General features: G+C 39.6%; 2 protein-coding genes across 5 annotated transcripts in view; one reads left to right on the top strand and one right to left on the bottom strand.

Annotated features, from left to right (window-relative positions):
- Window positions 1-1,007: 1,007 nt before the first annotated feature.
- LOC139474454 (protein OSCP1-like) lies at window positions 1,008-19,705 on the bottom strand. Its single transcript, XM_071257486.1, has 10 exons — window positions 19,517-19,705; window positions 12,129-12,283; window positions 11,037-11,204; window positions 10,803-10,883; window positions 10,331-10,434; window positions 7,822-7,944; window positions 5,857-5,926; window positions 4,783-4,907; window positions 3,971-4,037; window positions 1,008-2,833 (listed from the first exon to the last, which is right to left on the bottom strand). The coding sequence occupies exons 1-10, from the start codon at window positions 19,626-19,628 to the stop codon at window positions 2,732-2,734; spliced, it is 1,107 nt and encodes a 368-aa protein (XP_071113587.1). The 5' UTR covers window positions 19,629-19,705; the 3' UTR covers window positions 1,008-2,731.
- LOC139474453 (24-hydroxycholesterol 7-alpha-hydroxylase-like) overlaps window positions 17,728-25,800 on the top strand; it is a 22,354-nt gene continuing 14,281 nt past the window's right edge. For 3 of the 4 annotated variants that reach the window (XR_011653981.1, XR_011653982.1, XM_071257483.1), the window contains exons 1-4: window positions 19,776-19,976; window positions 23,567-23,702; window positions 24,757-24,900; window positions 25,381-25,475. Coding sequence is in view for 2 of the 4 variants with exons in the window: in XM_071257483.1 (XP_071113584.1) it covers window positions 19,779-19,976; window positions 23,567-23,702; window positions 24,757-24,900; window positions 25,381-25,475 (573 nt within the window). In the remaining 2 variants the exon portion in view is untranslated. Of the gene's footprint in view, window positions 17,773-19,775; window positions 19,977-23,566; window positions 23,703-24,756; window positions 24,901-25,380; window positions 25,476-25,800 lie in introns of those variants that run through there. The other variant, XM_071257484.1, reaches the window with a different exon arrangement.

Here is a 25,800-nt window from a genome sequence, read left to right as displayed (position 1 = left end):
AAACATGTCCTGCTGGAGTCCGACAATGCCTACGTGTCCATATTGAACACAGATAGACAAAACTCGATCCTGTACAATAGAAATATATTAAACGCCCTCAATTAAAGTACAATTTGCTGTTTTTACAATAATCACAATTCTTCTCTCGAAAGTACTCCTCAACAATATAGTAAGCTCAACTGATGTCTAAATGTATAACATGACAAACTGACAGATGTTAACTGGGCGGCTTCGTCACTACTAACACACACACTTTTCCAGTCATTATTCATCAGGAGTAATCTGCTGGACTCTGTGAGAAGTACACCCTCCTCAGTGATAGATGTGTGAACATATCACATCAGTATTTTCTGTGCCTTTATAACACGAAGAAATTCACATAAAAATGCTTGCTCTAGTCAGACTCATAATTATTTTCATCTTATAAACATTGAATGCACCAATACCTTAATCTGAACTGTACCACTATTCATTTTGCAAAATAAACATGGTATGTATATGATATTCAGCTTATGAAGCAGCCTGCTCTTATCATATAAATTTCATATAAGGGGCTTTTCTCTGAGAGTCAGGACATTTACTACATGGGTTGCAGATGATGCTTATATCCTAAACAAACCCACTTATACCTCCATGTCAGAATGATGAGATCTGATTGGTCCATGTGATCTTGATAAATACTTTGTATCCCGCCATGGACGGAATACATTTCATATACCCTGCCATGTGCAAGTCAGGCTGCTTGTGGATTTCTGAGAGGTCGAATAAATCCTTCATACCCTACTTCAAAACAAAAAGCTGATGCTTTCTCTGAGTTAATGGAAGTCACGTGACATGGCGCAAGCTTATCTCAGCTCAATTGAACAGCTGGTTTCTATCAATTTTAAATTTGTTTGAATTCTTTTACCATGTCATATTAAACCACGTTGATAAGATAAATTCATTGTAGCAGGATCACGAGGTGTGCATGGAGTTTCATGGACAAATATAACTCCATGTACCCCTCGTGATCCTGCTACAACTTATAATATCTTGCATTTTATCATTAGTCAAATGTGGTTGAAGATAATGAGAAGATGAACTGTTTGGTGTGACAGCCAAAGGGGTAAGATTGTTACGAGGGATGCAGAAACTACAAATAAAGTGCAACAAAAGATTCCACTATTCCAAGAGCAACTATATTCTATATGTCATCAACTTTATACTCAAGGCACAAACACAACCTCTCATTTGTAAGGCAATTAAACATAACTACAGCAAACATTTCATGCAAGCTGAAACCACACATAACCAGTGATGACGGCAACTCCAGGGCTGTGCAAGTGTTCCAGCAGATTGACAGGGCAATTGACCAGACTACAGTAACTGTTATTTCATACCTTTTCACAGTGAGTGAGTGAGTGAGTTGGGGGCTAAATCCGCTTTGTTCAGTATTTCACCTGTATCATAATGTATCAACAAAACAATGAGAATCGTAATAATCAAGGTGAATTGAATTTTCAGTGCAATAGTCCCATTGTCAAAATGGTTACAGCACTGGTAATATAGATTAGCCAGACATGTGGTCTTACAAAAGTCTGTCAAAATAAGTAGTGGTATAATGTTCAACTGTCTGACAGAAATGCATACACTAGACTGGGCATGATTTCCCTTGACATGTGATTCATGACACTGTGGTCATCACCCAAAGGGAGAAACACTCCTATGTTAGAAAGAAGAACTTATTGTGGAGATCATTAAGCCTAACTAAAGTGAATCTCATGTACAAGGGGACAGAATTGCTATGACAGTCATTCCTCCAATCATATGTTCAACATATACCAAACATAATGAATCTATTCTGCAAAGATTATTAATGTACTACAGTTATTACAACGAAATGTTTCATGATAAAAAGACGAAGTAAGCAAGCTGTAAATTTCTTCATTCGAGTCCAACAACACCTTTAAGTCTGCCAAGTTTGGGAGTTACACCAAGAAGATCAATCATTAACAAATTACATAATAAAAAACAACACTTGTCTAAATTTGTCACATAACATGTTTATCTTATAATTAATAGGTTTGCACCCCAGTTTATAACATCAACAATTGATGGCAAGATTTTGAATGTCTAGACATATAATATACAAACAGCTTAGTACAATTTAATACCATTCTTTCACAGTGAAAACTCATCATGCACTACTTAGTCTGTACTAACATAGATTCTTCTTACTTGTTTGAGATGTTGATTTTCTTTAACAAAAATTGAGTAGAATTATGTGAAAATCAATAATAAAAGAATGATCAAAGTTTATGCCTTTTCCACGTCTATTCTATCAACATTTATACTTTGTACAGATCAACAAATCAATTCCAAGTTTGATCATATACTTCAGTCTTGCATTACAATTAATCAGATTTATCTTCAGTTTCCAGATGAATCGTCTACAGACAAAATTACCAATATCCTTACATCGATGCATAATGATTTTCAATCTGATATGATTGATTTTTGACATGATGTGCCAAACATCCATTAAAACTATACCCATGTTGTCATGGACGGACTCAAGAGAATACAAAACTCAGACCTTAGCTTCAATTGGCACCATACACTGATGGTGATGGGAGTAAAAACCCAAGATGTTTAATTGTCTACTTTCAGTCTTGCTGCATGCACACAATGCTGAGTGCCCTGAGATATCCTCTCTCCACTTCGTCAATATCACATCTACACCGTGCCGTCATTAGCTGTCCATAAGGTCCAGCAGGTCATCGCCTTGGTCGGAGGAGCCTCCCTCCACTGTCAAATCGCCCATGATCTTACTGAGTTGTGCGTTCTTTTGTTTCTGGGAAAATAGATAATAGCATTAAGAAAAGCCCACAATTCCCTGCCCAACAATCCCTCCATGCAATAATCCCTCCATGCAACCATGAAACCATGTATGTATGCAACTTGGGAAAGGGCCTCCCTACATAAATGTATTCCTTGATAAGTAAAAAACTGGAATACAGTATTTGACTACTGTTGGATTTGGAGTATTTATGGATTTTTAGTCTTTTTAAAAATGGAAATAAAAATGAAACGTGGGGCAGACTTTGAGATGAAGCGGGCGGTGCCTGACAACCAAGATTTTTTATCTGACAATATCTGAAACACAATCCTTCCATGCAACCATTTATCTGAGTCACCATCAAATCAATCCATGTAGCCATTTATCTGAGTCATCATCAATCCATGTAGCCATATGTCTGATCACAATCCCTTCATGCAACCCTTTATATGAACCACAACCCTTTAACTGAACCCCAATCCCTTCATGCAACCCTTTATCTGAACCCAATCCCTTCATGCAACCCTTTATCTTAACCCCAATCCCTTCATGCAACCCTTTATCTTAACCCCAATCCCTTCATGCAACCCTTTATCTGAACCCAATCCCTTCATGCAACCCTTTATCTGAACCCAATCCCTTCATGCAACCCTTTATCTTAACCCCAATCCCTTCATGCAACCCTTTATCTGAACCCAATCCCTTCATGCAACCCTTTATCTGAACCCCAATCCCTTCATGCAACCCTTTATCTGAACCCCAATCCCTTCATGCAACCCTTTATCTGAACCCAAATCCCTTCGTGCAACGCTTTATCTGAACCCAAATCCCTTCGAAAAACCATTTATCTGAACCCCAATCGACTCCCTTCATGCAACCATTTATCTGAACCACATTCCCTTCGTGCAACCCTTTATATGAACCACAACATTTATCTGAACCACAATCCCTTCAGGCAGCCCTGTATCCAATCCCTTGATGGAACCATTTATCTGAACCATGATCCCTTCATGCAATCATTTATCTGAACCACATTCCCTTCATGCAACCCTTTTTATGAACCACAACATTTATCTGAACCACAATCCCTTCAGGCAACCAGCTGTCTTGACCATCTTGTACTCTTCATATTAAACAGAAAATGCTGCTAACCTTAGATGCATCTATCTTAACCACCTTGGATTCTGCCGTCTCTATTGGTCGTATTGCTGCTGCTTGTCTGTAGTAAAATAGGAAAAAAGGCAACTAAGATATGGAAAAATAACTTCTTAACTGTTACATAGCAACCTCTGGTTGGCAGCATGAGCAATGATCGATGTTGGTGGTACACTGACACGCACAAGCGATATCTTGTAAACACCCATTCTTCACTGACTCATCACTATTGGGCTGAAATAATAAATATAAACTCACTCACTCACTCATTCTTCATTATTTGGCTCTTGCAGCACACACTGCGTTCTGCCCCAGAATGTCCAATGGATATGGAAACTGATCTATATTTTTATCTATCTGTTATTTATTGATCATGTTGATAACCAATCAACTCGATGAAAACAAAGAAGTAAAATGTGTAAGTTGAAAGTAAGCACTATTACAGTTATCTCCTGGAAGTCTGCAGTGGCTCCTGGTGCAGCACAATGTCATCGACACTGCACCAGGTACTCACAGCTACATCCCAGTATCTAATTATGATATAGGATTCAAACACTGTACACAAAACCTCAAAATTCAGACAAGGCAGGACAATTTGCTGACACCAAGTTTGTTACCCCTATTAATATCACCATCATACCTCTTACAAGCTCACATAATCAGAGTTGCAAATAACCACCGGTCCCAATATTCGTGAAGCTAATGAGATTGAGTCAAGGGTATTTCTCGTAATAGAAAGGACATATACTACACTGGATAACAGAGGATGATAGTGAAAGAACATTTCATCTCTGTTGGATGGTACTTACTCCTCCTCTTCATCTGTGTGGAACAGATTCAGACGGAATTCAGATTTTTTCGTGACATTGGTGCCAATGAGTTGTGACAGAAGGTCCAGGTGAGCCTTGGCAAGTGGGTTTGGGGTGGCCGAGTCCTGCAAGGAAATATACAATGACTTGGTGGACAAGATCATTTCCTAATGTTGCACTGATTCATCTCAAATCAGTGCTACATGTAATTAAAGCAAATAAGTTGTAGTGCTATTTTGGGAAGACTGACAAGATACGAAAGGGGGAAATAGATGTTCCTGGGAAACAGCCTTTACTCTCAACAGAAGATGTGATCCTGTTTCCACCAGAGGACATACTTCTTGTCACCATGGTCAGTGGATATAGTCCATTAAAACTTGTCAACTCATACCCTACTCTGAGATAATAGCTAATATTACTTAGCCCCCAAACAACCATCAAATCAGGAATATTTGGTTCAGCTAGAGCTTACTTAGGAGATACCGTGTTTTCAATGTAGAGCTAGGTTACATAGACATTGAACTTGGAAACAACTGATTGGAAACAAAGATGAAGGCATTGAAAGAGGGTAGCACAACCACCTCAAAAGTAAACACGAAGTGTGTACCTCTAGAGAAACTAAGCCTTGCAGGGTTTACTTCATAACTGAACATCACTATCATGATGTCACATCGATCATTGTGATGCATAAGATATGACATCACACTTGATTATAGAAAAGCACCAAATTTCAAGCTCTATTGTCTCTAAAAACTGAAATACAATTTCTATCATGTTTTCTGCCCAAAGTGTATTTCCATATTGAATATTGTGGTAAATGGAATTTTTTGTAACCAATAATTGCACATACATAATTATTTAAAAATGCCTACTGAAATGGTTGAAAAAGAAGGGTTTTTTTTATAAATGTCAGTGATCAAATCAGAGGTGGCTATATTGATTTGATACCTCTGATTCACCAAACATAACTGAACATTTGCCCAATTCATAGTAGAATCTACTTCATCCTTCCTGCCATTGCTGACAAAACTTTCTCAACAGAACTTTTCACAATTACCAACATTCCAAACTCACAATATCGGACACTGTGGAGCCACTGTGTGCAGAACTACTGGTCAACTCCACTGGCCGGGCCACAGAGTACCTGAAGAACAAGGCACAGTATGGTATGTTACAGTGGTATTGTTCAGGCTTTATGATGGTACTGACCTGGATTGTTACAGCAGTATGGACCTAGCTTGTTGCACGGGTATTGTTCCGATGTGTTATGATGGTATTGACCTGGATTGTTACAGCAGTATGGACCTAGCTTGTTACAGTGGTATCGTTCTGGTGTGTTAAAATGATCTAGATTCTTACAGCAGTAGCTTGTTACAGTGGTATTGTTCTGGTATGTTATGATGGTATTGACCTGGATTGTTAAAGCAGTATGGACCTAGCTAATTACAGTGGTATTGTCCTGGTGGTATTGACCTGTATTGTTACAGCAGTATGGACCTAGCTTGTTACAGTGGTATTGTTCTGGGGTGTTACGATGGTATTGACCTGGATTGTTACAGCAGTATGGACCTAGCTAATTACAGTGGTATTGTCCTGGTGTTATTGACCTGTATTGTTACAGCAGTATGGACCTAGCATGTTACAGTGGTATTGTTCTGGTGTTATTGACCTGGATTGTTACAGCAGTATGTACCTAGCTTGTTACAGGGGTATTGTTCTGGTGTTTTATGATGGTAGTGACCTGGATTGTTACTGCAGTATGCACCTAGCTTGTTACAGTGGTATTGTTCTGGTGTGTTAAAATGATCTAGATTGTTACAGCAGGAGCTTGTTACAGTGGTATTGTTCTGGTGTGTTATGATGGTATTGACCTGGATTGTTATAGCAGTATGGACCTAGCTAATTACAGTGGTATTGTCCTGGTGGTATTGACCTGTATTGTTACAGCAGTATGGACCTAGCTAATTACAGTGGTATTGTCCTGGTGTTATTGACCTGTATTGTTACAGCAGTATGGACCTAGCTTGTTACAGTGGTATCGTTCTGGTGTTATTGACCTGGATTGTTACAGCAGTATGTACCTAGCTTGTTACAGGGGTATTGTTCTGGTGTTTTATGATGGTAGTGACCTGGACTGTTACTGCAGTATGGACCTAGCTTGTTACAGGGGTATTGTTCTGGTGTGTTACAATGATCTAGATTGTTACAGCAGTATGGACCTAGCTTGTTGCAGTGGTATTATTCTGGTGTGTTACAATGATCTAGATTGTTACAGCAGTATGGACCTGGCGTGTTGCAGTGGTATTGTTCTGGTGTGTTACAATGATCTAGATTGTTACAGCAGTATGGACCTGGCGTGTTGCAGTGGTATTCTTCTGGTGTGGTACAATGATCTAGATTGTTACAGCAGTATGGACCTAGCTTGTTGCAGTGGTATTGTTCTGGTGTGTTACAATGATCTAGATTGTTACAGCAGTATGGACCTAGCGTGTTGCAGTGGTATTGTTCTGGTGTGTTACAATAATCTAGATTGTTACAGTAGTATGTACCTGGCGTGTTGCAGTGGTATTGTTCTGGTGTTATGATGGAGTTGACCTGGACCTAGCTTGTTACAGCAGTGTTGAGCTATTTGACACAGTGATATTGTTCTGGTAGGTTATGGTATTGACATGGTATGTAACAACAGTATTGCTTTGGTATGTTACAGCAGTCTCCAGGAAATTCTATTAAAATATGCTCTAAAAGCATTTTTAGGAAAAAACAACAGAATCTTAAATTATTGTGATTAAATGACTGAATTATCAAAATGCATATTACATGTTATATACCTTACACCATGATCAGTTCACCTAGGAGTAAACTCAGAGTCAAAAGCACTGATTACAAAGTGTCATCTTCATAACCATAACAGCACTGATGTAAATGGAAGCATTATTATTCACTCATGTATCAGTGCCCGGTTTTTCATGTTCATTGACACACGTTGTCCCTGTGGAGAGTGCATGGTGAGTCAGTACCATCTGTCGGCGGACCACTCACATGTTGCAGCCCAGCTTGGTGACCCTGTCCCCTTTCATGTCATATGACCCCTCCTTTATGGCCGCGGAGTAGCTGTTGCTGGGGAAGGAGCTGCTGCTCTCCTTGCCATCTTCACTGAAGGATCTGCCAACCAGTCAGGGAGATTTGTCAATGTCTTGAACACATTAACACTTTGAGCAGTGCCACGTGTGCCTTGACAGTTTTATCAACATCACAAGCATTAGCATTACTGAAAGCAGATCTGTGTAATGAACATCGCCTGTTATCAACCTGGGAGTGCATAGACCAGGTCTTAAAGCTTGCAGTAAAGGTACAGGGAAATATGCAGCACTTCATGTCAGGAATATAATGGTCATATATATGGCATGTGTGACATCAGATGTCATAATCTCTCGCCCCAAAACATTATCTGCATATATTTCACTGTTGAAAACTATTGTAGGACATGATTAATCTTTCACTGCCATGATTAACCTGATGAAGAATGAATCGTAAAAGCGACACTAGTGTTGCAAGTCTGTCTAAGTTTCAAGAGATCCCTATGCACAAACTGACAACTCTGTTTGTGCCAACAATTGAGTCATACAAATGATCAAGTCATGATCTGATTTGTAAAAGTCTATGTCTACTTCATATATTCCAAAACATATCACAAACAAGTTAGATAACATCGATATCAAGGTTCTTTAGGTAAAATCCCACTCAATATAGCATCCAAAGAAGTGCCTGTGAACTGAGAACGAATGGCTTTTGAACAAAAAAATTTGCAAGGACTGCCATTTGGGCACAGCCTTTACACATTGAATAGTGCCTTTACCATGTGTACTGTACCCAACTTATAGTACCTGTACCATGTGTACAGTACACAACTTATAGTGCCTGTACCATGTGTATTTCACTCACCGTATAGTGCCTGTACCATGTGTACTGTACGCACCATAAAGTGCCTGTACCATATGTACTGTACCCACCATATATTACCTGTACCATGTGTACTGTACCCCCCGTATAGTGCCTGTACCATGTGTACTGTACCCACCGTATAGTGCCTGTACCATATGTACTGTACCCACCATAAAGTGCCTGTACCATATGTACTGTACCCACCATATATTACCTGTACCATGTGTACTGTACCCACCGTATAGTGCCTGTACCATGTGTACTGTACCCACTGTATAGTGCCTGTACCATGTGTACTGTACCCACTGTATAGCGCCTGTACCATATGTACTGTACCCACCATAAAGTGCCTGTACCATATGTACTGTACCCACCATATATTACCTGTACCATGTGTACTGTACCCACCGTTTAGTGCCTGTACCATGTGTACTGTACCCACTGTATAGTGCCTGTACCATGTGTACTGTACCCACTGTATAGCGCCTGTACCATATGTACTGTACCCACCGTATAGTGCCTGTACCATGTGTACTGTACCCACCGTATAGTGCCTGTACCATATGTACTGTACCCACCGTTTAGTGCCTGTACCATATGTACTGTACCCACCATATATTACCTGTACCATGTGTACTGTACCCCCTGTATAGTGCCTGTACCATGTGGACTGTACCCACTGTATAGTGCCTGTACCATATGTACTGTACCCACCATAAAGTGCCTGTACCATGTGTACTGTACCCACTGTATAGCGCCTGTACCATATGCACTGTACCCACCGTATAGTGCCTGTACCATGTGTACTGTACCCACCGTATAGTGCCTGTACCATATGTACTGTACCCACCGTTTAGTGCCTGTACCATATGTACTGTACCCACCATAAAGTGCCTGTACCATATGTACTGTACCCACCATTTAGTACCTGTATCATGTGTACTGTACCCACCCTATAGTGCTTGTACCATATGTACTGTACCAACCATAAAGTGTGTGTACCATGTGTACTGTACCCACCATATAGTACCTGTACCATGTGTACTGTACCCACCGTATAGTGCCTGTACCATATGGTACCTGTACCCACCGTATAGTGCCTGTACCATATGTACTGTACCCACCATAAAGTGCCTGTACCATATGTACTGTACCCATCGTATAGTGCCTGTACCATCTGTATTGTACCCACCGTATAGTGCTTGTACCATATGTACTGTACCCACCATAAAGTGCCTGTACCATGTGTACTATACTCACTGTATAGTGCCTGTACCATATGTACTGTACCCACCATATAGTACCCGTACCATGTGTATTGTACCCGTACCATGTGTATTGTACCCGTACCATGTGTATTGTACCCACTGTATGGTACCTGTACCATGTGTACTGTACCCACCGTATAGTGCCTGTACCATGTGTACTGTACCCACCGTATAGTGCCTGTACCATTTGTACTGTACCCACCGTATAGTGCCTGTACCATGTGTACTGTACCCACCGTATAGTGCCTGTACCATGTGTACTGTACCCACCGTATAGTTCCTGTACCATGTGTACTGTACTCACTGTATAGTGCCTGTACCATGTGTACTGTACCCACCGTATAGTGCCGGGCACCTCTGTGCCCCAGGGGAGTTGTCCAGATGTCGGCAGCACAAAGCGTCCATTGTTACTCTGCACTTTGTCTTTGAGAAATATAGAAACCTGGAAAGCAATGCTGTTGTTAATCTTGTTCCTAGTTGGGACCAGGGAATTATGATGCTACAAACAGATGATGTAACATTTCAGAGTCTGTAGACATATTTACTTCTCTTTCTAATAGGTTTGCAGTTGTCACTGACTACATACAATGAATTGGATCATTTATTATTTAAAAAGGTAATAGCTTCTTGGAATGGTTGGGCAAATGAAAGTAAACTAAAAATATTGTTTATCCTAATTTCTTATTGTGGCTATAGTCACCTAAAACACTCATCATGCTAATTGTTGCTGCTCATCAAATTTTATTGATGATGATGATGACTGTCTCTACCAGCAAGACAGTCCTCAGTGAGCAAGTCAGACAAACTCACCCTTATGTGCATGTCTTGGAAGAAGTTGAGGAGTGTCTGTCTCACCAGGTGAAACTCTCCAGCAGACATTGGTGCATAGGTCTGAAAGTACAAGCAACCCTCATTACACATTTGTTGTATCATCATACTGAGGCTTGGTACATGCACAGAAAGTCAAAACTTCGCATTCACTTGCAAAATGGATGTCACTGTATGGTGATTGTGTTCAATCAGCCTGTGTACAAAGCCACTTACCTCAATCAGCATTCTGTATACATGCTCCACCTGCTGTCGGACGTTGGCATCTCCATCCACGTAGTTGCGGACAGCATCCATGTGGTTGAAGGTGATGAGCAGGATTTCCTTGGGACGGAGACACAGGGAGATTTGGTACTTGAAGGCCATTGTCATCAGGTCATACAGCTGGAAATGTAAAACAACAACATTATGGATAGAATTAAGTAAGGTCACCAACTATGAACAATTATTACAAGCTTACAAGCAATCTATAACAGACAAAAAAGAAGTATCCTTAACATAGGGTTCTTCACAGGTGAATATGATGATTAATCCTACCAAGTTTAGATTTTCTGATGAGCAGAATTCACAAATTTCAAATACAAATATATGTTTGAAAATGTGTTATGACTATCAATAATTCATGCACCTTACCTAGGACTCATCCAATATATATATCCAGGGCTCGCTTTTCGGTAAACCTGCATTAACCCCTGGAACCATTCGCGTGGATAATTTGACATCGCGAGAATCAGTAGGGGTGAAACGATACATTGGTGCACCAGCGCATCGTGAGTTTTCGTGTGAAGATACAATACACGATACGTTTTTGTCTGTATCAATGCTTAACACTTGCTAAAATAAATTATTTACTTCTTGTTTAATGACCCCCACCCCCCGCGTTTTGGGTAGTCAAATATTGCAAAATGTGTTGTATTTATGGTTTCATGTTCACAACTTAAAAATAGCCACTAAAATAGTGTTCACAGCTAGTTTTTCCTCTTAAACCTGTTCTGAAAATTATTCAGTCAAGAAGTTTCCACTTGATCTGATATAAGTATGCGTATCACGTTACGTATTGTATCGCGATATGTATGTATTGTGATACGTATCGTACCATGACCATGCTGAATCATTTTGCCCCCAAGAATCAAGAAAATGGATTCATGGGCTAGTGTTGGTTTACGGAAATGTGGAGGATGCCTAGGCCTAATTGCTTCTAAGTTTTATATCATTGTGCTATTTGGCATGCCACAAACATTTAGGAAGATATGGTGTGGAAAAAAACTTTTCACTGCATGATCCTCGATGTACATGTACAACACTGACCTTGTCCATGCTGGCGGCATTGAGCCTCATGATGGAAGCATGAGCCAGTCTGTCGAACACCGTCCTCATGGCCTTCTTGGAGTACAACGTCTGTGCCTTGAACAGCTCTTCCATGAAGCGCTTGTTGAACATCGTCTGTACGATGTCGTTCAGAACTGAAACAAAGCAAATGAAGGAGTCAGTGGGACATTATTTTCTTACCTTGCATATGTTCTGATTGGCTGAGACACATGCTATTATTTTCAATGTACCCAACTAACATGTAAAGAATATTCCTTATGTTCCCTACTTGAATTGCTAAACTGTTGGCATTAGATTTGTAACATACCAACTGTAATTTTGTAACTCAAATTAACAATGTACCATTTAGTAATCCACACAGGGAAATTGTAGATTAAAGATGAATAAGGCATGATATTTTTTTGAAACAGCAAGGAAGTGAAAGTTTGACATGTGATTCAAAGAACCACTGATCCAGCAGTACGCCATCAGCTTTAGTTCAGCAACCTGTTTGACTTCCCCCTTCTTTTCCCCACGTTTAACACCTTACATCAATCATGATCAATGGCTTGTCACAAGTAAAAGACATATTATCACACATTAACAAGACTGAAGGAAATTTTACTTGTCTTGGACTTCTGATTAGTACCTAAACATGGTAAAGTTGCAAACCAATGGTTTCTAGGACAAATACTGACACCAGGTAATACAAAAGGCCAAAGTTTGCAGGTCTGCAAGAAGAACATCGAAACTGGGCTTCATGTAAAAGTAAAGATCAACATGAGACATTTTGGTCTAATAGTTTCTTTGCTGCAAATCATAAGCAGTCTCACTGACACACAGAGGAAGAAGACATATGGCATACCATGTGTACTGTGCCAATAAAATATAGCTGTTTCCACTCCATGTGTGATCCGTTATTCAGGTATAGACCATGCTTAAATCAGGTATTGACATATGTGAACCACTTTTTCAGTTATTGATCATGTTGATAGGTGTTTGAATCAGGTATTGACATTGCTTGAATCAGGTATTGACAGGCAGTTAATCTTGTGACACAGGCACCTGCATCACATTCTCCAAATGTAGGATAAAACGCCCTGTGTATTACTAAGATTACACCCACGGGACCTGCCTCTACACGAACCTGACACAAAGACTTAATAGGCATCACTCCTTAAATAGTCATTAGACTTGAATCAGTCTCCAGGAAACCCACAACAGCTGGTTATAGTATGAATATTTATTCACCGATGAAAGATGGCAATGTCACATGGACTCTTGTCAGCTGTAAGATTGCATGATGAAGTTTTCCCACTCCAGCTCAATGGTGACAGCCTCCGCGACATCAATAAACAATGACTTGTGCAGAGAAACTTAGGACACAGATAAAACACAACTGAAAACAAAACAATTCAGATTTTGCACCTTTAAGCATATTCCTAATGTTACGCCTTAGGTCCATTCAAAAGGAACAAATACAACAAAAACACAAACTTTTGTGCCATTGTGGTGTAACCATGGTAACAGGGATGAAACTTCAACTGAAAAATTATTATCCCAAACAATGATAACATGTATAGTCCATGAACCAGACCAGATATTGGTACCACCTGTGGTGGCAATATCTCAGCATGATTTTTATAAAGTCATATCTTGACAGATGAAAAAAAAATTGAAAGCAATCCGGATCCTGAATCGAATCCAAGGTACCAGATTTCAGGATAGGGGAAACTAGAAAGTTGAATAACTTTACAAGCAATAGTCACACATATAGTGAAGTATGAAATGACACCCCTTAAAAGCCTGAAATTCAGGCACCCTTTAAAAGCCTGACATTCTACTAGCCCTTGGGCTACCTTTAATAGTAGAAAAACTGACATTTACTTGTGCAAACATGAATTTGCATCCCTGCTTAATGTGTCAATGTTCAGCTGTATCAAACATGGTTAACATGTTGACATGGTTGAAGGTGTGGTAATTTGGTCATCTTGGTAGTCGCTGACAACAGAATTGATGAGACTATTTTCCATGTGTGATGAAATCTGGCTTTACATTATATTCTGTTTCCCAGAGCCAGTATGAGTTGTTCAATTATTTCTATTATCCAAATAATCTGCCAACAGAGGTGTTCCTGTTTACCGAACTACCAGTTTTTTACCGGTAGAATTAGACTTGGACAGATAATTCATGTGACTGCCAGTCCTAGTTGACCGGCAAATAAATAAATCTCTGCTGTTGAACAAACATCGTCAATATTAAAGTTAGTATATTTTTCAAACATAGTCAGCTTGTCTGTTACCATCAGGGTACCTTGAATACCTTGTATATATTTAGTGCAAGGAAATAACAATTCACTTTGCTCCAAGGTTAACTATATATTTGTGGAGAGTTTCAAAAGTCAGCGGGAACACTGCATGCTCTTTTTAGCCTCACAACAGCACTGATGTAGAATAATCAATAAATGTCACATGTCCTTATTAGGTCTTGATAAGCTTCCATGTCACAACAACATGGTCTAAACATTGATCCTGTGACCTTGCTTGTCAGCATCTGATTTACTTCGGACTTTCATCAAGCCACAATTGATACTAGCCTGTAGCAGCATGGCATGTGGTAATGACAGACCATGCAGTATACATATTCAGGACTGAAGCTGGTGACATAGCAGAAGCTGCCATCAAGCAATGGATGATCATCTTTATGTCTTGTGTCACTGGCTTTTATCATATTTTGAAGTCTTAAAATATACAATTTTACAATAAATTGTATATTTGAAATCCTTATCCTATCTCACTCTATGCACTCTCCTTCTTCTTTCGATCCCTTGTGTGGAAATGTTCTTGAACAAAGTTTCCAGCTTCTAAGCTTCATTTGCTAAGTCATCCATGCATCACCATGACGACCACATCAGTATCTAGGTCATGCACCCTCACGCACCTGCATCATGTGCAGCATGCTGTCCTCGATCTTGTCCATTGACTGCCTCATCATTCTTTTTCTTGGAGCTGACAGGCTAGTGTAACTGTGATGCGGGGTCCGATGGGTGGGCACAGATCGTGTGAGATAGGATAAGTATTAGAAATATACAATTTATTGTAAAATTTACAAATTCTCAAACTTATTCACCTCACTCTATGCATTTATCCCACAGTTGGATGATGGGACGCAGATTACCCAAGTCTGTATTCATCTGTAGCTGTGAGATGTACATGAGGAAGCTGGTGCTCAACACATGCTCAAAGCAGCTGTGGGCTGATAATGGAATTGGGACACCTTCAAAACAGCCGAGACTTGCAGCAACTTCGTGATGATAGACTATTTTACGGTCTGTACAGATGAGTTTTTCGTGCTTCTCCATTGAAGCCTCATTCTGGGAACCTGAATAATAAACATAAACAAAAGGGAGTGGCTCTCAATTATTTATTCATTGCACATGATACGATTTGGGCGACTGCAATATATCTGCGTTGACAGGCTGTCATTAATTGTTGAGCCAGGAATAGCGGAACTAAGACAGTTACTATGTAGAGCCATCGTAGATGTGACAGCTCTCGTCTCGGGAGGATTCAATGTCTGGGGTGGAGGCAATCCTGCAAAGTTGTAAGCACCGAGTATTAAAGATCATAACCAAAAGGAGAACGTTGTACAGGAAACCTCTGAGGTAACCATCTGAAGGGGATAAAAATCTCTTCCGCAATCGTCGCAGGGACAATGAGGCTTGCAAGTATAAGCCTAGATCTTGAACTGGACATAGTGATATGTCCTCGCGATCCTCGGGATTTGGAATCAAAGCAAAAGCCAGGATGGTGAATAGCCTGTCGAGTTGACCAGGAAGTTGGTTCTTGGCGATGAGTCCCATTGTAGACCCATATGAACCTCTCCATGGTTGTGCCTCCCGAATTGAATCCTGTTAACATCCATTGTGTGTATCCCGCTGACTCTTGTAGCAGTAGCCAGGGCTAGAAGAAAGACTGTATTGAGTGTGATCTGTCTTTTTTCGCCAAGTGTTCATATTCATCTGACATCAGGTGTCATAATATTACGTTCAAATCCCATGTGGTTGGACGTAATCTGGACGACTGGTCGGCGATTTTATAAGAGCGGAAAAGCGCTTGGAGTTTGGGGACTACAGCAATCTTTACGCCCGATGGCCTAAATAAGAGCTGCTAGATATGTGGATAAAGGAGAGCCCCTTGACTTCGGAGTGGAGCGAAGGTAGGCGGTGGTCGGTTTATCGATCGATCTACAGCGACAATATCCCTCGAGGGCTTTCCATTTATTATCACACAACGCGTTTGTGGGAGTATGATGAGCCTCTGTGATAGTCTTCGCTTCCCGCCTTGATTACCCTTTAGCAACTAATTAAGGGCTTCTGTAAATGAGCCAGACACATAGATGTAGGGTTTCCAGCGATGGATATTGTATGCTGGAGTGAGGCTGAAGGAAAAGATCTCTTCCCAAGAGAAGTAGATAATAGTTTCCTCTTGCGAGGTCTACCAACACGCTGAACCAGCTGCAAGCTAGCCAGTAAAGCGCGATCAAAATCAGTTGTAACTATTTTGTCGATGCGATCCTCTGGATTACCCGTGGTAGAAGTGCTGTTGGTGGAAACACGTAGTCATTGAGATTCTCCCATGATATGGCCTGAGCGTCAAACTCCCAGGCCTATAGATCCAGAAATGAAGAGACGAATCTGGGGAGTTGTGTGTTGAACCTTGCCGTGAACAGGTCCACCTCTGGGCGATGGTAGAGGTGGCAAATCCCCTCGAAGGACTTGGGGTGTAGACACTATTCTGTCGAGGATAGTCAGGGTACAGGGCGTCTGCTATGACATTGCTTATTCATGGAATGTGTCGAGCTCAGGCCTTGATGCCCAATGCATCAATCAGTTGATAAACATCCATCGTCAGAGCCAACAGGAAAGCTGACTGGATCAACCCCATCTTTTTGATATACCACACAACTGAGGCGTTGTCCGACTGCATCATCAGGTGAGGTGATCGAAGAACTTCTGCACGTTGCGAAGGTCTTGATGAGATGGGTTAAATTGGGGCCATCTTCTGTCCTCCAGCTGTTGTCTCTGTGGTCGTAAGAGATCAACTGACACCTGAATATGCGTTTCTTCTGTAACTTCTTGGGCAACCTCCTGGATCCTTGGTTTCTTGGACACAGAGTGTCCATGTTCCATATCCTTGGATTTGGATCGGCGATCAATCCCTCTCTTCTGGCATTTTTTAAGATAATCAATAAATGCCTCTTGTGACAAATGAGAGCATTCCAAACACTGTAAACCCAGTTGGCAGACTCCATGACAATGGCAGCATAACTTATGAGGATCCACCGGTGAAAATATGTGGCGGCACTTCATGCAGGCAGGACGTTTGGCTTGGTCCTTACCCATATATGAAATAAGGGCCCCCAAATTCCATTATTTTCAGAAAAATAATGGCCTAAATATTCTCTAAAAAAAACCCATCTCCACAGGGAGGCGAAAAGAAAAAGAATGATGAGACAAGACAATGGACCAGATTGAGGAGAGCGTGCTGCACGAGATCCTGGTGCATGACCTAGATGCTGGTGTAGTTGTCATGGTGATGCATGGCTGGCTTAGCAAATGAAGCTTAGAAGCTGGAATCAAGGAGTGAGTGAGATAATATAAGTTTTAAAATTATGCTATTCCTGGAATGACACTGCCGAAATTTGCTGCTAAGTGTGTTATTGTCAATGTATAGATACATGTATTAGTTGAACATTTAACATGTTTAAAACAAATGTGGGAAAAAAGTAAAATATTTCTCACAAATCAATTATCTACACTTACAAAGAGAACACTGCATTGTATATAACAAATGATATAAGGCAATGAATGTGTAGTGAATGGATACACGTCTCTTTTACCCTATGAATAGTTTTTGTATGTACATACATTAGTAGCTACCGCTATACAAAGATCTGAGGACATCCCATTACGGGTCACATCAGAACGACCTTTCATCCAACCAATCAGAGCGTCGCTTACCAGATCATGAAAGTGACAGTCGGAATGTGTTTTCTAATAATGCAGTCGCCAGTTTGAAACTAGTGTCATAAAGCTCGAGAAAGCTGACTTCTGATTGGCCAGTGTCGATATCTTGTCAGTCATTTCATTGGTCGGTCAAATTTGGCAAAAGGTCGTTCTGACGTGACCCATAATGGGATATCCTCAGATCTTTGTTTAGCTGTAGCGAAGACTAAGATCTGATCTGATCAATAACATTGGAATATAAGTATCAAATTTTTACATGTATCCTTTGATATAATTATTCTGTTTGACTGCAGAACTGTTCATTTTTGCATGATTTGGGAAAACTATGATGTTTCGGGGGTGGGCATTAGGTGCCCCGATCCCACCAATACATGTAACGATTTTCTATAGACCCGTGAAGATAAGGGGTAGAATAGCTCTTCAGCAACCCATCCTTAATTGCTGTAAAAGACGAATATGCTTGTCGTAAAGGGCTACTAATGGGATCAGGTGGTCAGGCTCGCTGACTAGGTTGATGCATGTCATCGTTTCCCAATTGTGTGGATCGATCCTCATGATGTCAATCACTGGATTGTCAGTCAAGACTCGTTTATTTACAGACCGCCGTCATATAGCTCGAATATTGCTGAGTGCGGCAATAAACAACAAACAAACATCGCTGTCTGGCATTTGCTACATACTTGGGTCCCTAATATCAGCCTTGATAAATTCCTGTATAAACAAAAATAATTATGTTAATGGATTAACATGCACTGTATTTTTTTTATGCCAAAGGAGAGTTAATTGCGCAAATGGTGATGATGTAATTCACAAGCAGCCAGGGGATGGGGTAGGGTGGGGTGTGTGTGGTGGGGCTATGGCTATGATGCTGACAAACTGAGAACCATAATTAATTAATCATGACTAATAGGGCCACAAACCCACAATCATCGGATCCTGACATGCCTAAGGGACACAACTCAGATTATTTATTGGCATTGTGAACAAACTCTTTACAATGCAACAAGTACTACCACTAGTGTAAGCTAGATGGGATCTGAAAGATCAATAGCAACTATCTGTTTTGCTTGTGTCCACACAGTACAGTGGCTAATAGCATGGCTATAGAAAGAAACTGAAGTCTCGTTCCAGCAAGTTGCATGTTATGACATACTTCCAGATTATATGTGTAGCATTCTATTAACATGCAAGGACAGTGAAATATTATTTAATCTTCGTGTCGGGCACCCAAACCTTCCTGTAGCATGACAGTGTTCGATGAACTACTGTAAATCAGTGACAGTTATTCAGTGTAATGTAAACAGTACGACAACACGGGTCGAACGTTGGACGCGCAGCTCAGCAAATTTCTGTATCTCACCTTTCTTTGCTTTTTCACTTGGGATGTTCTGAGCGCGCAATCTTTGATCTAATATATACATCATCTCTCCACCAAGATTGATGAAAAGCAGGGGTAGTGTTTTCAGTGACATCTTCGCCGATTTCTAAAGTATCTCTCGTTTCTAAGATAATCACTCGCACCAGCTGAATGATAGCTTCGGCAGGCAACCGACAGTTCTCGTTTTGTCTCGTTCGATCAAAACAACCATACGAGATGTCAACAGGAGGTCAAAGGTCACAACATGGCAGAGTTTAATGTGTTGTCCTTAGTTTTAATGGTAGTTCCAGTTTCAGTACTGTTATATGTCGTTGTCACGTATTTTACACGACGGAATTATGAGAAGCAACCTCCGGTTTATCAAGGGTGGATGCCGTGGCTTGGGTGCGCGCTTGAGTTCGGAAGAGCTCCATTGACGTTCATCCAACAGAAACATGAAGAGGTGGGCGGGGGACGATGATTAGTTCGCCAGGTTGATTAGATTCTTGATATCTGTAATTAAGATCCCTGTGTTGACTTGATTTTCATCTGATTATCACCATTGATGCATAGCATATCTTTTCTTATTCATATGTTAACGAATATTGTAAAATTTCACATGAAAACATTTGTTGTCACTGACAATGTCAGTGTATTAAATTGTTTGATAGGACTAAGAAGTTGACGGATGAGAAGGTAGACTTAATGGATAACAACTTCTTTAATACTGTAAAAAGCGACGTATGTCAGTGTATTGTATATATATATATATATATATATATATATATATATATATATATATACACACACGTCTACCATGGATTTTGAAAGTACTCAATTCTGATTGGTGTATTAAATCAGAGGCTATTTAATCACAACAAACCCCCTCTATTTGAAACAGCTTGTTTGGCAGCTGCTTCACAGCGGATTCATAGAATAGTACTTCCTTCAGTAATTGTTGGAAGGCATATTTCACAGTTTATATGGCTGACTAATACACAAATTTGGATGGCCCATACACAAATCAAGATCATCCTACGAAAACTTGGAGGACCCATTGCCATTGCTTTTCATATTTGTTGTGCTTGTAACATGTTGGTATTAAGGGGCACTGATCTAAAGCAATCCCCGGGGACTGGTTGTTGCCTTTGTTATTGTTTTTCCTGTGAGTACCCGGATGATATAGCAGAAACCTAGACTAGTTTGCAACCTGTGCTGCGCAATTCGTAAACGCATTTGTCACTTTTATTGATAGTATAAGGGCATATGGTCACATTGATCAACAAAATGAAATACAGTTTTGGAAATGATAAGGAAATGTAGGTATCTTTGTGGGTAGCATCGGTAATGGTGACGGAAGTTTTGATAAGTCACTTGATTGGTAATTGTGCGATTTTCGTTTACACTATTTTGACTTGCAACACAAAGTAAATATTTCTCCTGAGCATTGTTTATTTTATCGTGTTTATATTTTTACAGTCAAAATGTGCAAAATTTTCACTTAGGAAATTTATTAAACGCCTGAATATTCAGTTATTTTACAAAATGACTGAAAACTATGTCCATCTGTATTATTATAACAACAAATTCCAAACATTTTTATGTTTAATATCATCACCAAGAGACTGAAAATATTACGATGAAAAGTACATTTCTATATTGTTTGGCTTCTAATCCTACATAATAATCTATTGTGATGTTTGATCGTCGTAATCAATTTTGGTCAATCTGTTAAAGAAATGGGCAGATTTTTCAGTCAAAATGACTGAAATATTTACACATTTTATAAATTTCCTGAGAGAATCACATTTTACAAATTGACTGTAATACCCAAAGGAAAAGACTTGTGAAAACAACGTCTATCGCGCATCGAGGAATTTCCCAACATAGACGTAGAGGAACAAGAATGAATCTGTCCAATGCTACTGCAAATGAAGGAAAACAATATGCGAATATCATAATTACAACCTACCAAATTTATGTGTATAATTTTAGGCAGCTTCCTTGTTCGAGGAATGTATCCGTGAATATCCACACAAAGTAACAATATCCCAAACGTCTGCAGCTGTACAAAGAAACGTATTCGATGTCACATGTCTCTGTAACAATCAAATATTTTTAAATATATATATCGTTTCGGGATATCATAACCCGTGTCATTTCAACTGATCACTTAGAGTGTTTCAGGTATTTCACATACGTGTCAAGTCTCAAAGGTCGTGTGAGAAAGCCCACGTGACAACTATTTTCATAACGTCCACGGTTCCTAAAAAAATCCATTGAGTTAGATAACAATGAGCAATTAATCAACGTATTATCGGTTAACCCTTCGAACAAAGTATGTTGTTTTTACATCAGCACTTCACGCAAGGATATGAGTGTATTCCCTTTGTTTTAGTAAACCTTGACATGTAAATACTCACTTTTGACATATCCACCATGCAAGATAACAGTGATTAATCAATCAATGTATTTTCTGTTAATCCTTTGATGACTACGAACGATCCGCTGATTTACAAAAAAGTAAATCAACTGATCATTCATCTCTTGCTGGGCTGACACGTGCATATTATATAACACACATTTCACCTCACTTCAAACCTGGATTTAGATTAAACAATTACCCCAGACACAATAAATGCCAAATGGGAAGCTTCCTCAGGTATTCGGAGTGGTGCTACCACTAATTATACCTGTAATAAATTCATTAACTGAGCATCAAGTGAATGACGACAAATACACAAGTGTAGGGTTGTACCAGAAAACGTGGATGACAACAAGGGAGTAGTAATCGTATTATCGAAGCAATTCGAATCTGAAAATGCTTCCACTGCATTGATACTTTTTTTTAAACTATAACAATCAGGGGTATTTCCAAATGACGACAACCGATGAGCTCCGCCATTCTTTTTGTCTAGTTGTTTAGGCTGAAGAAATTAATTAACATGCGCCCTTTGTCAAAATCTTTATAGATCACGGTTAACCAATCAGTGTTCAAAAATGGGTAAAACAAACATTGCCTCCAAGTTTATTTTGCTGTCCTTGCAGACGGTAGCCCAGTCTCTTGTCAGTCTCAGTTGCGTTGCGTACCATCCGGGTACTCACAGGGAAAAAACAATAACAAAGGCAACAACCAGTCCCGGGGAATTGCGTTAGATCAGTGCCCCTTTAAAGCAGGATGTCTGGAACCAGATTGCCTTAACCAGTACATATTCATAATCATTTATTCACAGCAGTAAATTCATATATTCTAGCATACATTTTTCGGACTTTTAATTTCGTACACTTTCATAGCAATCAGTAGCAATTTATTCATAGTACTATTTTCACACATTCAAACATTTTGAGCACTTTTAATTCAATAAACCCCATACAATCATTCATCATACATTTCAAACATTCACATGTCACTCACTATGTTGATTGGAATAATTGGAAATTATCCCTTGGACTTAACACCAATAACGCATTCAGTATCACACATAGGCAGTTTACACAGTGTGACAGGGATTTACCTTGACTTACAAAGGGTAAGGGTCCTTGCAGGCAATATGAGGGTCCTGTATAGTGATGAAATGGTGTAGTTGACTGTATGTATACATAATTACTTGTCCTGTAGACAGTGGTCACGATTGATGGATGAAATAACAGACACCCATTACAGGTCTTGATGCACTGTAGGTACAATGCATATTATTGTCCCTCAGGATGCAGTGTATTTTTTTCTGCATCCAATCTCTACATTTGTGCATAGTATGCACATTTGTGCATGGCATAAAACCCTGCTGTGATCAGCAATCTTAATCTTCTTTGTCAAATTTCACATGTAGTAGAGCAAGAAGTTTGACTGATTTTGTTTAAGTAACAATCAGATCAATCGTGACTGATCTGTTGATTTGTAAGTTGAAGATTTTATTTATTAAATGTCTTAGTACAATGTATTGTTATTTCTCCAACATGATCACTTTGAAATGTGTGGAAATACAAAAGTCGGTTCTGGTCCTTAAGTAATTTTGATTGACACCATTATAAAATGTTATTTCTACATAACAGCTTGGTCCAGTCTTTACCCTGTGTGTTGCTGGAGAAAGATATACGTTTCTGATGGAGGCTGAAGACTTTGACAAGTTCTTCAATTCTCCAAATGTAGACTTTCAGAAAGCTGTTCAAGACCCCACCAATCGTGTTGGTAGGGACACTGTCAATACAACTACAGTAATTCTTGAGAATGTTATTTTGTGTAAAACTTTGGAATACATTTTATGTTTGATGGAGCACACTGAGGAAGATGCTTTTGAACCATATATCATGATATATGGGGGCGGTTGGGTAGCCTAGTGGTTAAGGTGTTATCTCGTCACGCCAAGGACCCGTGTTCAATTCCCGACATGGTAACAATGTGTGAAGCCGTGATATTGCTGGAATATTGCTAAAAGCGGCGTAAAACTAAATTCACTCACTCACTCACTCACTTGAACCATATATACTACGACAGTAAAGAAGGGAACTAATGCTTTTGAACATAGCTATCATTGAGGTGTACATTGGCAATACTGTGGCGTTGCTTCTGAATGCAACATCTAGTCACAGTGAAGTTTCACATCATGCATGAACAGTCAGTGATGCTTGTGCACACAGAAGCCAAAGTGTGTAAACACTAATTGAGCTACTAGCACGCTTAATAATACCTCCAAGACAGTATCTCAACGATGTGGGTACGACAGGGGTGCGGTGGTTGGGGAACGTCAATATCACAAGCTGACCGCATGTTTAGCAAATCAAAAAGTATTATTTCTCGACTGTGGTACATGTACCATCAGCTGTGTAGAGTTGCAATGGGACCTGGGCATCACAGGCCTTAAAAAACCGACACCTAGACAAGATCATCTCATCACATTAATTGCACTACACAATAGATTCAAATCTGCTTCTGTTATCAATAGAGAATTCTATACAATGACAAGAAGGTGAATTTCAACATCTACTGTAAAAAACATCTCTATGCAGCCCACCTGATAGCAAGGCTTCCTTTGAAGGTTGTGACCCTAACAGCTTATCCTTGACAGCAGAGACTGGGATAGGACAGGGCAGGCAGTGTCTTTTATCTCACGTGTTCCTTTGTAACTTATAACATATGTAATACATGTATATTATATCTCAATCATTCTATGTCGTGATGTTGAAAATGTTTGAGACAAGGTGAAAATAACAACAAATATCTCCACTTTTAAATGATGTTTCAGCTTCACTGCCAAAGAGTTCCTTCTTCAAATATCATACAAAGATCCATGATGAAGTGAAAGGAAAACTAGCTGCCTCACAACTAGCTTTGTTTTCAGATCACTTGTGTCAGAGCTTTAGAGAAAATCTTGAGAAGCTAGCAGGAGGTAAATATTAGTGTTATTTTAGATTAGATTTTTAAATATATTTTGACTATGACTATTACTTATTTGAGAAAAATATTTGTTTGTGATTTCTTTTTCCCTTGTGAAAGTGTATAAGGCATGATGTTGTCACGTCTGCGATGCTCCAATACTGAAATGTATGACTGGCTTCTGTTCTTATCATGCTTATCAGGTTACGTACAAGTTTTTAAAGAATTTTACAAATTTTGACAATTGTGCTTGTTTTAGGTTGTTGTGTATTTTGTTCACTGAAAAACAGCAATAACTTTCAGTGGGATTTCCATGAATTAAGGACATTGTCATCTGCTTTTTCAACTTATTTAATTGAGAGAAAGTATATTTTTAACACAGTTCACAAATTTGAGACTAAAGCTATGTTCTGTAACTCAAGCATGTGACATTGAGACGTGAGATTAAGCCAGATTATTTCATGGATTCCTGACCTCATCATTCATCCTTCAGGCAGTGATGACCTCATGGAGGTCGTGAGGTCAGCAATGTACCCAGCTGTCATTAACAACCTATTTGGACAGGATGTGTTGCCTGTAGCCCAGAAGGTTGGTTGTCCCAATGTCAAGTGTCAAATATAATTATGGAAGTAATTAGACAAAAACTAAGATATCACGGGTATATAAGTATTAATTATACAGACAATAATCCTACTACTTTCAAAATGGCTTATATGTCTTGTCCAGTATCTCATGTGATCATGCATGGCTCTCTGTAAAGTATACAGGAGTAGAATAAATGACATGTCACATTTTGTTGTCACTGGTACTGAGTTAGCACTGGTGTGGAAATGTTTTGAGAACTGTGCAAATCATTTCACCACGAGACAGTTTCTGTGCTAGGAAGGCGAGTTGTTGATTAGGTGTTTTACTA

This window comes from Haliotis cracherodii, unplaced genomic scaffold (genome assembly GCF_022045235.1).
Source record: "Haliotis cracherodii isolate W230 unplaced genomic scaffold, xgHalCrac1.p SCAF_3, whole genome shotgun sequence".
In the NCBI taxonomy this organism is placed as follows: domain Eukaryota; kingdom Metazoa; phylum Mollusca; class Gastropoda; order Lepetellida; family Haliotidae; genus Haliotis; species Haliotis cracherodii.
Note: the sequence above shows the minus strand (reverse complement) of the source record. Positions and strands in the feature narration are given on the sequence as shown.

Coding starts and splice junctions, on each gene's coding strand:
- LOC139474454 (XM_071257486.1), bottom strand. CDS start 19,628: ATGTCACTGAAAACACTACCCCTGCTTTTCATCAATCTTGGTGGAGAG. Junction 4,908..5,856: donor GCTCCACAGTGTCCGATATT/GTGAGTTTGGAA, acceptor ATTTCCTTGCAG/GACTCGGCCACCCCAAACCC. Junction 4,038..4,782: donor CACACAGATGAAGAGGAGGA/GTAAGTACCATC, acceptor ATTTTACTACAG/ACAAGCAGCAGCAATACGAC.